Source organism: Solenopsis invicta, chromosome 6 (genome assembly GCF_016802725.1).
Source record: "Solenopsis invicta isolate M01_SB chromosome 6, UNIL_Sinv_3.0, whole genome shotgun sequence".
NCBI lineage: Eukaryota > Metazoa > Arthropoda > Insecta > Hymenoptera > Formicidae > Solenopsis > Solenopsis invicta.
The window spans coordinates 12180625-12193113 of NC_052669.1; the positions used below are offsets into that span (position 1 = coordinate 12180625).

A 12489-nucleotide genomic window follows, 5' to 3' on the forward strand; every position below is an offset into this window, starting at 1 on the left:
GTTACTTGCATATATACTGTCTAAAGTTAGAATATTATAAAATGTTGAAGAAAAGGGGGTTTTTCAGAAATATATCATGAAACACATCAATTTTCAACTTTAGATACGATTTAATCAAAAATATTCGCCTTGTTACATAAGTATTTTTTAATAGAAATGACAATGATATAATTTTTTTTTGAAAGTATGAATCTTAAGCTTTAAAATGCCGTATTGTAAAATCTTTAAAAGTTTTTTGTTGCAAAGATATGATTTTTTTTTAAGTGGATTTTTAGATGCCCAAAAATACCTTATATTCTCCATGTTACATAATTATACTTTTTCAAAGGAATGACCTTGCCAAATTTTATTTTGAAAATGTGACTCTTTAGCTTTAAAACGCTGTATTTGAAAGTCTTTAAAAGTTTTTTGTTGCGGAGATATGATTTTTTTGAAGGAAAAGTAGATTTTTGACCAATTTCTCATTTTTGCTTAATGTTTTTTTTTTATAACTTTACAATAAATTATTTTTTGGCAATACCAATTGTGCAGTTACACTCCTGAGATTCTGAACTTTCATTAAAAAAAAATTGTAGAAAAATATTGATTGTAATCAAAGTTATAGCTTCTTAAAGTTGAAAACGTTTCCCAGACCCGAAAATGTGTTTTCGTATTTTACAGGATCGGTGTGTTTAAGGGTTAAAATAACTATTAAAAATGTAAATCGTTAATTAGATGTAAACGCAGTAATGTCAAATAGATATAATTTGATATGTCTGAATCCTACTTTATCAATATATTTTATTCAATCTTTTTCATATCATCGCATAAATTATCAATATTATCGATATATTACCAAAAAAATTTTTTATTATATGAAAATGGTAATGAATTTATTTTGGACAGCGGATCCAACGGCTATTGAAATATTTTGTTATTGAATTGATATTTTGTTGAAAACGTTAATTATGCATATGTAATGTACAAATATGTTTCATACAGTAATAATTTCTTAATATAAATGTCACTGCGTATTTATATAACAATCTCAATGTCAAAAGGTACTTGTGGTACCTTGTTATGTCACCATGCCTGAGCGTGCGAAATGTCAGCTGTGTAATTTGTAAACTTTAATCGCGAATAATTTGAAAACCATTATACCTTCGACATTTTTGTATTAAGATTTTTTTTCTTAAAATGTTCCAAGAAATCCGTTTTTAAAAGAAGATTTGAGCTTTCTGGAACACCCTGTGTGTATACAGGGTGATTCAAAATAACCTATTGGTCCCAAAGCTGGCATATTCGTAATCGAATTCTGAGTCGATTTTTCCTTTTGCAAAAATTTGTCCGGAGTTTAGTTTTCAAATTACAATAAGAATTAATTAGCGTATGACGGGTCGGATACAAATGGTAGACAGGGGCGGCGCAACTCACTGTTACACGCGGGTGTTTCCGTGAGGTGCCTCCTGCGCTCAAATGACTGACAAAAGTACAGGAACAGCACATTCCTATTTAAACTTTCTCTCTCTCTCTCTCCCCGCCCCTCTCTCTCTTTCTCTCTCTCTGTCCTTTAATTATGCTACATTTAACTTGTCAAATTTCGATCTCTGTCATCCGGCCGTCAAATATCGGGATGACCGTGAAATATTCAAGTAAGTTTACATTATTATAATATATGTACGTTCGCAAATAATAAAATTTAATGCAAATTAGATTACTTAAATGTGCACTTGCAAGTTAAAAATAGCACTTTTAAAACGCACAAAACGGAAAGAAAGGTGAGAGAGAGAGGGGTGAGGGAGGGAGAGAGGGAGAGATTGATTGATTGATTGATCTTTATTTAGCTTTCACAGCTATTGTACACAATAATATATTATATATACATTAACTATATATTAATATTAACTGATATATATTCTTTTAACAGCCTCTTAAACGCTACTAATTCTCTACATTGCTTAATCACAGTGGGTGACGAATTATACATTTTTATACCTTCATAAAAAAGGCTTTTTTGAGCACATCTAGTTCTACGGAAAGTTACTACTAAGTTTCCTGTTTGCCTTGTTTGCCTATCGCATTCTCTTCCCACTGTCTCTATTTTATTATTTAACGCCTCCGAAGCCATGCCATTTAATATTTTAAAGATAAATACATTAACGTTATAACATAGCCGTTGCCTTACAGACATAGTATAAATAGTTTTCTTATTTATATTCATCCGAAATTCAATTATATCACTGCCGGATCTATCTACCTTTATAGAGTTTACTATACTATTAATACTTTGTATATAATATAAATTAAATTTGTCGGCTATATTGCACTCTTCGGTATTGCCTAAGATCTCAAAATCTATATTTCCTATTTCCTTTATACCTACTGGTTCGCCTCTACTTCTTTCAAGGTTTTCCACATAGTCGTAGGATTTTCTTTATTAAGATTTATCATACTTTCGTAATATTCTTTCTTTTTTTCCCTGATTAATTTTACTACTCCATTTCTTTCAATTTTATACTGTGACCAATTTTGTTCGGTATTGTCATACAATGCTTTCCTATATGCCTTATTCCTCCTATCCGCAGCCTCTCTTATCTCATCTGAGAACCATTTTTTTCCCTCCCATACTTTTGGAATTCTAAATTTTTTCTTCGGTGCCATTATATCTAACGCATTTACTATACTGTTAACAAATTTTTTCGCTCTCACACCCATACATTCACACTGCCATCCCTGACATTCCTGTAATTTGTTTTTTTACTAAAATAACAAATTCATCTTCATCGAACTCTTTGTAATTTCTAGCGCTAAATTCTCTGTATTTACTTTCATTTTTACTCACACTTAACTCTACTTTTAGCCACGCATGGTCCGTAATCTTAGGTTCATGAATTACTTGTACTATTTTATTATTATTAGAGAAAATTAGATCTATAATTGTCTGACTGTCTTTTGTAACTCTTGTCGGTTCGTTCACATACTGTTTCATGCCCAAGCTTAACATTGTCTCTTGTAATTTCTTTGCATAAAACGAGTCCGTCATAAGATCTATATTAAAATCTCCTATTACCATGCATTCTCCCTTTATTACTAACTCCTCTACTATATCCTCAAAAAATCTCATGAAATCCCCGTGCGATGCGCTTAGTGAGTGATATGTTACCATTATCACTCCTTTATAAAGTTTTTCTTTCATTTCTATCGCAGCACACCAGCAATTTGATTCTAACTTTTTTGTTAATACTACTTCATATCTAATATCGTCTCTTATATACATAATAACTCCCCCTGTGTTCCTATTTTTGGCATCACATCTAACTACAGTGTAACCCGGCACATTTATTTCACTGTCTTCTATGTCACTAATCAGCCTGGTCTCCGACACCACAGGATTTATCCTCTTCATAACCTGATGCTGTAGTTCGTCTATGTGCGCTGGTAAGCTCTGCGCATTTGTATACATAATTATTTCTTCTTTCTTCGGTAGTTGCTATTTTGTATCTTCCTAACCTGCTCTCCTCTTCCTGTAACGCCTTCTTAAAAGTTGGACATTCTCGACTGATGGCTTCATGTTCGTCATTTATTTTTAGATTGTATGTTCTATTTTTGAACATACAATTCACACATTTGCTCTCCGTCGCTGTGCAAACACGCGAGTTATGTTTCCTTGCGCATTTGCAGCATGTTTCTTTTCTCGTACAATTTTTAGGAATGTGGAAGTACCCCCAGCATTTAAAACATCTTTTGACGCTGATGTGATTAAATACAGGACATTTCTTCCATCCTATATTTAGTTTTGATTTTTTAAATATCAGCTCGTGCGTCTCTTTATCTACTTCCATTATTATTGATCCTTCTTTATTTTCTCTTTTTTGATTGTTACTTTTTTCTTTAACCATTCTCTTCACAATTCGCATATTTACTGTATCTATTTTATTCTGCTTCTTAATTGTATTTATAAGTTCATTATCATCTAAGTTCGTCTCTTCTAAATTTATGTTAACAATTTTTAATTTTGGTTTTGATTGAGACGACTCGAGCACTTTATAATTCTCTCCCAGCTTAGCTTGTACTGTCTCTTTCAATTTTTTCACTTCTCCAGTTTCACAACCCATAATTACTACTCCTTTGCTTCCTTTAATTTCGTTACTCCCATTACCATCTTTTTTATATCTACCTTCTCTTTTATTACTTTTTTCGTGTCTTCACTCTCCTGTTGCAATTTTGGTTTAACTATAATAACATTTTCTTTCTTCTTTTCTTTAACCGCTTCACTGTAGCTTCTCTGTGGTTCTTCCTTTGATCCATATGCTGTTCCCTGTATCATTTTCTTCAAGTTTTCCAGTTCTTGCTTGACATTTCCTTATTCTTCTTGAACTACTTCTTTAATCATTATTTTAATTTTATTTTTACGTACCGCCTCATCTTTTATTTTTTTTACAGCTTTTATAATCCAATCTATTTTTAAGTCAATGCCTGACCTTTTACTTCCACTGCTCATTGTGACCGCTCCTGTAGACCCTACAGATCCTGTCGATGATGTCCTATCTCTTCCTGTCGGTGTCGGTACTTTCTCAATATCAATGAGAAATTCCTCAAATGGGCCTTTACACGGCACGTACTCTTGGTTTCTGTCGAGAATTTTATGCTTATTTACACATCTTGGATGGTAAAAAAGCTTTGGGCAAGTTTTACATTTAACAACTTTGCTCTTAATTGCCTTCCTACATGCCGAGCATCGGTATTCTGCATATTCTTCGTCCGTGCTGATAATTACCGACCGAAACCGTTAATATCAGCATAAGCGATCCTGTGATCCACTTACACACGTCAGCACTATTGTGTCCACGTATAATGTCTACTGTCTTGTGAGACTTCGATGTCCTGAACAATAAATTCACTGCTCACATTCACAGATCGCCATATCCCGGCTAGATAACTTTCACAGCTATCTCCGGTCTATGGCGGCACAAGTCAATCAACTTATTTTATGTCTTTTCTCACTTTAAACCACTCAAAAGTTATTACATTTACGGAGCGACTCTTGACACGTCTTCTCCTTGAGAGAGAGAGAGGAAGAGGGGGAGAGAGAGAGAGAGGGGGGAGATGGAGGGGGGCCTTTGAACAAGTTTAAGCACGTTTACTTATGCACACGGCGATCAGCTTATTGTTTCCACAGTGCGACAGTTCAATTTAAATTTGTCCTTATCTCTCGAAGTTGTTTCATATTTCACCACATTTACACTACTTACTCTGCACTTGATCGATAAACGCGGAACTACGCGACGAACCGATTGATCGACTTTATTAATTACTATTAATCACTACTCTAATCACTACAATCATTCGATGCGTTAAAATTACTCGAAGAAACACGTATTTACGTTACGATTACACTACACGTGTTCACTCGACGATATCAAGCAGTCGACTGAAAGTTATTGGTTATGTCGTTATAAGAGTGTCGAACGATTGGTTAAAGCCATAAGTCCAAACGCGGCAATTCAAAATAAAAATATTGATTAATACGATTTATGTCGATACAATTTATTAGAAAAATGTGGCAAATGCATGTTTATTATTATTTGTTAAAAATTGTATGATCCATAAGTGACTTTATCAAGATAATTATTTAGAATATTTATTATAAAAAAAACTTCAAGGATATAATTCTTGAAATCTCTTTGCAGCAACGGATAATCTGCCCTTTTCAGGGCAACCAAATATTTTATTTTGAGGAATATTTTCACAGTTTTCGCAAATATTCAAAAATAAGAAATAAAAAAAATATATTTAGAAGAAATTGATTTTAATAAAATTATTTCTTGAATATTTAGAATTAATAATAATTATTTTGATAAAGTCACTATCGTAAAACTTTTAACAAATAATGATAAACATGTATTTGCAACATTTTTCTAATAAATTGCATTGATGTAAATTGTATTAACCAATATTTTCATTTTAAATTGCCGCCTTTTGACTTATGGCTTTAACTAATCGTTCGATACTTTTATAACGACATAACCAATAACATTCAGTCGACTACTTGATATCGTCGAGTGAACACGTGTTGTGTAATCGTAACGTAAATACGTGTTTCTTCGAGTAATTTTAACGCATCGAATGTTTGTAGTGATTAGAGTAGTGATTAATAGTAATTAATAAAGTCGATCAATCGGTTTGTCGCGTAGTTCCGCGTTTATCGATCAAGTGTAGAGTAAATAGTGTAAATGTGGTGAAATATGAAACAACTTCGAGAGCTAGATCTGGATAAAGGATAAATTTAAATTGAACTGTCGCATCGTGGAAACAATAAGCTGGTTGCTGTGTGCGTAAGTGAACGTGCTTAAACTTGTTCAAAGGCCCCCCTCCATCACTCTCTCTCTCTCTCTCTCTCTCTCTCTCTCTCTCTCTCTCCTTTCTTTCCGTTTTGTGCGTTTTAAAAGTGCTATTTTTAACTTGCAAGTGCACATTTAAATAATCTAATTTACATTAAATTTTATTATTTGCGGACGTACATTTATTATAATAATGTAAACTTACTTGAAGATTTCACGGTTATCCCGATATTTGACGACCGGATGACAGAGATCGAAATTTATCAAGTTACATGTAGCATAATTAAAGTGACAGAGAGAGGGGGGGGGGTTAAATAGGAATGTGCTGTCCATGTACTTTTGTCATTTGAGCGCAGGAGGTGCCCCACGGAAACACCCGTGTGTAACAGTGAGTCGCGCCGCCCCTGTTTATCACTTGTACCTGACCCTAGTCATACGCTAACTTATTGTAACTTAAAAACTAAGCTCCGGACAAATTTTTGCAAAAGGAAAAATCGTCTCAGAATTCGATTACGAATGTGCCAGCTTCGGGACCAATAGGTTATTTTGATTCACCCTGTATATATATATATATATATATATATATATATGTATATAGGGTATTCTTCGCTAAAAAGTCTATCCCCACTGCCCATTTCAATTTTTGAGATAAAATCTTCCACAAGAGCTTAAAATTTTACTTGAAATGTCTAGTTCTTGATGCCGTTGGACCTTTGGAAAAATTCAAAATGGCGGATCCAATATCACGACTAGAATGGAAAAACCTTTTGAAAAAATGCCTAATAACGTGAGTAAATGTGAAAGATGTGACGTAGCGGAGGTCTGATTTCTGTGTTTGTGTGTGTTCGTGCTTGCGTGCGCGCGCGCGCGCGTGTGTGTGTGTGTGTGTGTGTGTGGGGTGGGGTGGGGGAGGGGGGGTGCGCTAGCGCGCTCACCCGTGTGCGTGTATAAATAAATCATCTAAAAATCAATTCTTGCTTAACATGTTCTGGCTCAAGACGTTTGCATACAAAATTTTGGATTATTTTATTATCTTTGTTCAGAAAAAGTACGTCACAAATAACCTACGGAGAGTACAGAAAATATTGTTTTTTAAAAAGCATTTTCTCCACAGAATAATAGTAAAATTACTTAAAATTACTTTGAAACTTATATTATCCTTTATAACATTTTTTTGCAATTGCAAACGTTGGCAACAGATTACTTAGTAGAAAAACCGGAAACATACTTTGTTATAGTTAATTATGTTAGCACACTTTAGATAATATTTAATAATCTTTCTTGGTAAAATATGACAGTGGTTAATAGTAAGCAAATGTTGAACATATTGATGACAGACTGATAACAAACACCAAGCAGTTTTGTTATTGCAAATAGCAAATATCTTGTAAAAATGCAGCAGCATTAGTTGATCAAAATACATAAGGTTGACAGTCGATAGCGTACAAGTTGATCGAATATATTGACGACATATTGACTGCATGAACCCAAAAGATCTGTTTTTAAAGTCGTACACTTGCGCAGTATTGCTGCTAGATGGACGTGGCAGAGTTTATATCTCGTAAATAAAAAAACTACACATATAGGATAAAAGGCACAGCAATATTCTTTTATTTTTCAAATTTTCTCGTCTTGTTTTGAATTAGAGAACCTTACAATACACTTAGTAATTACAGAATTCATCAAGTTAATTATAGTTTGCAATTCATTCAATTAATAAGTTTTGTTTATGTTAAATAGAATATTTAATTTACGTTTTTGTCTCTTTTTTATCGACTTTTATTATTTTCTACAATTATTTCAATTATCTCTTGTACCATATCCAAAATAAAAAATGTCCGCTAAATCTTGTACAGATAGATGTGTGAATCTATTCAAGAAACTTGATGAAAAAGGACATTGTGGTAAAGATTTACGAAAAATACCAAAATTTATTAGGAATAAATTTTCTGAGATACCGACCAATTCTAAAATTTGTTGTGCATGTAAGAAAAAAAGTAAGACTGAATATGTTGATATGTCTTTAGATAAATCTAATGATTCCACAAATATGGAATGTGATGGAAGTACATTAACAATGGATATTGATAACTCAGAGATTTTTTATGATGAAGATAACATTCGATTATCTAGAGAAATTAAACTGGAAGAAATGCTTGATGTTCTTAAACAAAAATGTTTCACTTTGAAACACAATGATCTTTTAAGAATGCGAATTTTCACTATAGCTCCGTCGTCATGGAGTGTGAGAAAAATAGTAAAAGAATTTGATGCATCACGATATTTAGTAAAAAAAATCTAAGGAATTGAAATCCAGCCATGCCGTATTAGCTGATATTACTGCAAGAATTGGAAAAGTTTTACCGCAAACTATTGTTGAAAAAGTAATTGAGTTTTATAATAGTGATATAAACAGCAAGATAATGCCTGGAATGAAAAATGCCATTTTCTTAATAATTGATAAAAAATGGATAATGCAAAATGGACAGTGCAAAAATGTCTTTTGCTATTAAATTTAAAAGAACTGCATGCTTATTTAAAGAATCCAACCTAAAATATGATGTTAGCTTTAATACATTTGCTAAACTTAGATCTAGAAATTGCATACTTCCTGGGGCTTTTGGAACATATTCCGTTTTTGTTTGCACAATTCATGAAAATGTCAAGTTAATGATTGATTCATTTATGTACGGAAACTAACAGAAAATATAGACAAGCCACTTCAATTATAAAGATTGTTTGAATGAAATTATGTGTAAGGAATCGAATCCTGATTGCTACCTTGATAAATATGATCAATGCCCAGGTACTACCGAACTTTCTACAAAGCTTTCTAAATTATTAGACAATTCATGTATTTCTCATGTTTAATGTTCTTTATGGACCGGACTGATCGATCAACTCTATTAACGCAACAGTCAAAAATTGATGAGTTTGTAAACGAGTTATGCAACAAATTACAAATTTTGAAATTTTATTCATTTATCACTAAATAACATATGTTTATTTCAGAAAAAAAAGAGAATTTTTGTGAAGATGAAGTAATTGTGATGTTTGAGTTTTCTGAAAACTATTTATAGTTTTGTCAAAATGCTGTTTGTCAAAATACTTCACAAGCATTTCACTTCAACAATGATCAGTGTACTGTGTTTCCTGTTATTTACTATTATAAAGAAAATTCTGAATTGAAGCACAAGAGTAATGTATTTTTATTAAAGAGTTTGAAACACGATACCGCTGCCGTTTACACTGTTTAAACATTATTAATTCCAGAGATTTTAAAAAATATCAAAAATTATAAAAGAATATTATACGTGACTGATGGGGCGAAACAGCATTTTAAAAATAAATGTGAAATTGCTAATTCAGTGCATCATAAACATGATTTCAATATTCAAGCAGAGTGGCATTACAGTGAGACTGTTCACGGTAAAAGTGTTTATGATGGCATTGGTACTACTTTTAAAAGAGAGGTATACAAAGCAAGTCTTGTTGCTAAACCACAGGATGCAATACTAACATCTCAAGTTCTTTTTAATTGGGCTAAAAAACATTTCAAGAACATACAGATTTTTTATTAAAAAAAATCTGATCATGAGAAGATATTAGGTGCGCAACTAAGTTCTCGCTGTTTTTTTTTTTTTTAATGAAAATGCAACTTTATTGTGAAAAAATGGTTACAAATGAATCATTTAAAGTATTGCCTATTGCTAGCTACAACTTTTGCTCATCTTTCTGGCAGAGCTCGAATACCGTTACGATAAAAGTGTTCGTCTTTTGAGGCTATCTACGATCAAGCCATTTTTTGATGTCTTAATATGAGCGGAATTGCTGATCAGCCAGACCATGTGCCATCGAACGGAACAAGTAATAATTGGACGGCGCAATATCTGGGGAATATGGCGAGTGGGGTAGGACTTCCCATTTGAGCGTTTCCACGTAGGTTTTGGCAACATGAGGCCGAGCGTTGTCATGCAGTAGAATCACTTTGTCGTGCCTCTGCTCGTATTATGGTCGTTTTTCACGCAGTGCTCCGCTCAGTCGCATCAATTGAAGTCAATACGTTCTCCAGTGATGGTTTCGTTCGGTTTCAACAGCTCATTCAGCGTCTTTAAATGTTTTTGGCCTTCCTTCACGTGGAGGGTCGTCAACATCGAAATGACTGTCTTTGAAGCGACGGAATGAATCACGGCGCGTTGTTTTACTTAGAGCAGCATCTCTGTAAACTTTTTGGAGCTCTCGATGCGCTTCAGCCGCCATTTTCTTTGAATGAAATAAGAAAATCGACACTTCTTGCAAATGACGATTATTTGGCACAAAATTAGACATTTTCACACAATCAAAAGTATATGACACCAAAACAAAATCACTAACGTGTCAACGCGGTTTGTTTACCATATGTCTAAGCTTGGTTCATGCACCGCAAATTCTTAAGAATCATGGGTTTATAGTTGTGGACGAGAATAAAGTGTTAATCAAAAGGTATTTTAATGATACAAATGGAACACTATGGCAGTTGTAAGAAACAAAAGTAAGAGATATAGAATAAAAAAATATTTTATGAAACATCCATCTACCAGGTGTATGCATAAGTTTTTTCCGGTTTTTTGGTAAAAAAAAAATACGTAATTTTCAAGGGAAATTAATTTTTTTTATTCAAAATATTGGCCATCGGTTTCTACACATTTCGCCCATTTTTCAGGTAATTTATGAATACCATGCCAGAAAAACTGCTTGTCTTTTACGGCAAACCATTTGTCGAGCCATTTTCCAACTTCCTCGAAATTGCTGAAGTGCTGCTCTGCGAGCGCGTGCCCCATGATGCGAAGAGGTGATAGTCAGATGGCGCCAGGTCTGGGGAGTACGGCGGGTGCGGAAGGATGTCCCATCCAAGAGATTTTAAGGTGTCTTTCACTGGTTTTGCTGTGTGAGACGGCGCATTGTCGTGTAACAAAATCACTTTGCCATATCTTCTGGCCCATTCCGGTCGTCTTTCGATTAATGCGTGGTTTAAATTAATCATTTGTTGGCGATAGTGTTGTGTATTAACAGTTTCGCCGGGCTTCAAGAGTTCATAATACACAATACCGCTTTGGTCCCACCAGACACAGAGCATGGTCTTCTTGCCGAAGCGATTTGGCCTTGGTGTTGATGGATCGGCTTCGCCAGGTGAAAGCCGCGATTTTTTCCACTTTGGGTTTTCAAAATAAATCCATTTTTCGTCACCCGTCACAATTCGATACAAAAATGATTTTCTTTCGTTGCGTTGAAGCAGCATTTCACAAGTGACTTTGCGATTTTCCATTTGACGTTCATTCAAATTGTGTGGGATCCATTTACCAAGTTGATCTTTCCCATTGCTCGTAAACGTCTGCTAATTGTTTCTTGTGATACATGTAATGCTTCTGCTAATTGCCGTTGAGTTTGAGTTGGGTCATCATCCAATAATTCTTGCAATTGCTTGTCTTCGCATTTTTGTGGTCTACCAGAGCGCTCACTGTCTTTCACATTGAAATCACCACTTTTAAATTGTCGAAACCATGTCTCACATGCTCTAATCGATGGAGCGTGTTCACCATATGTTTCTACCAGCAAACGATGACTTTCAACAGCCTTTTTCTTTTAATTAAATAAAAAAAGCAATGCGTGCCGCAAATGTTGTTTTTCAGGCACAAAACTCGAGATGATCACTGAACAATAAAACAAAGACGCTAGTTTTTGGCGGACTCAACTTGTGTGTGTTTGTAGTTTTATGTCAAACGAACAAAATGACGTGTGTGTCAAATTAATACGATGCGTACTTTTCGCTGGCGCCATCTCTTAGTGAAACCGGAAAAAACTTATGCATACACCTGGTATATACATGCACTTGTACACACGTGAGAGGCAAGGGAACTCACGTAAATTAAGCACCCCGAATGTGAGAGGCAATGGTTCTCACTTAAATTAAGTACCCCAAATGTGAGAGGCAAGGGAATTCATGTAACTCAAGAACCCCAAATATGAGAGACAAGGGAACTCACGTAAATCAAGAATCTCGAATGTGAGAGGTAAGGGGACTCACGTAAATCAAGCACCCCGAATGTGAGAGGCCAGAGGATTCGCGTAAATCAAGCATTTCAAAGAGTCAAAGTGACTAATATAAATCAATTACCTTAAAAAAGGAGCG

At 34.1% G+C, this 12489-nt stretch overlaps 1 protein-coding gene across 3 annotated transcripts in view; it reads left to right on the forward strand.

The window, feature by feature from the left end:
- The window catches only part of LOC105201293 (probable ATP-dependent RNA helicase DDX56), a 47923-nt gene that overhangs the window by 14597 nt on the left and 20837 nt on the right, over positions 1-12489 (forward strand). The window contains exon 2 of one of the 3 annotated variants that reach the window (XM_039450222.1): positions 7014-7107. The exons of the other annotated variants lie outside the window; for them this stretch is intronic. Coding sequence (XP_039306156.1) covers positions 7075-7107 — 33 coding nt within the window. The 5' untranslated portion in view covers positions 7014-7074. The remainder of the gene's footprint in view (positions 1-7013; positions 7108-12489) is intronic. 3 annotated transcript variants of the gene reach the window in all.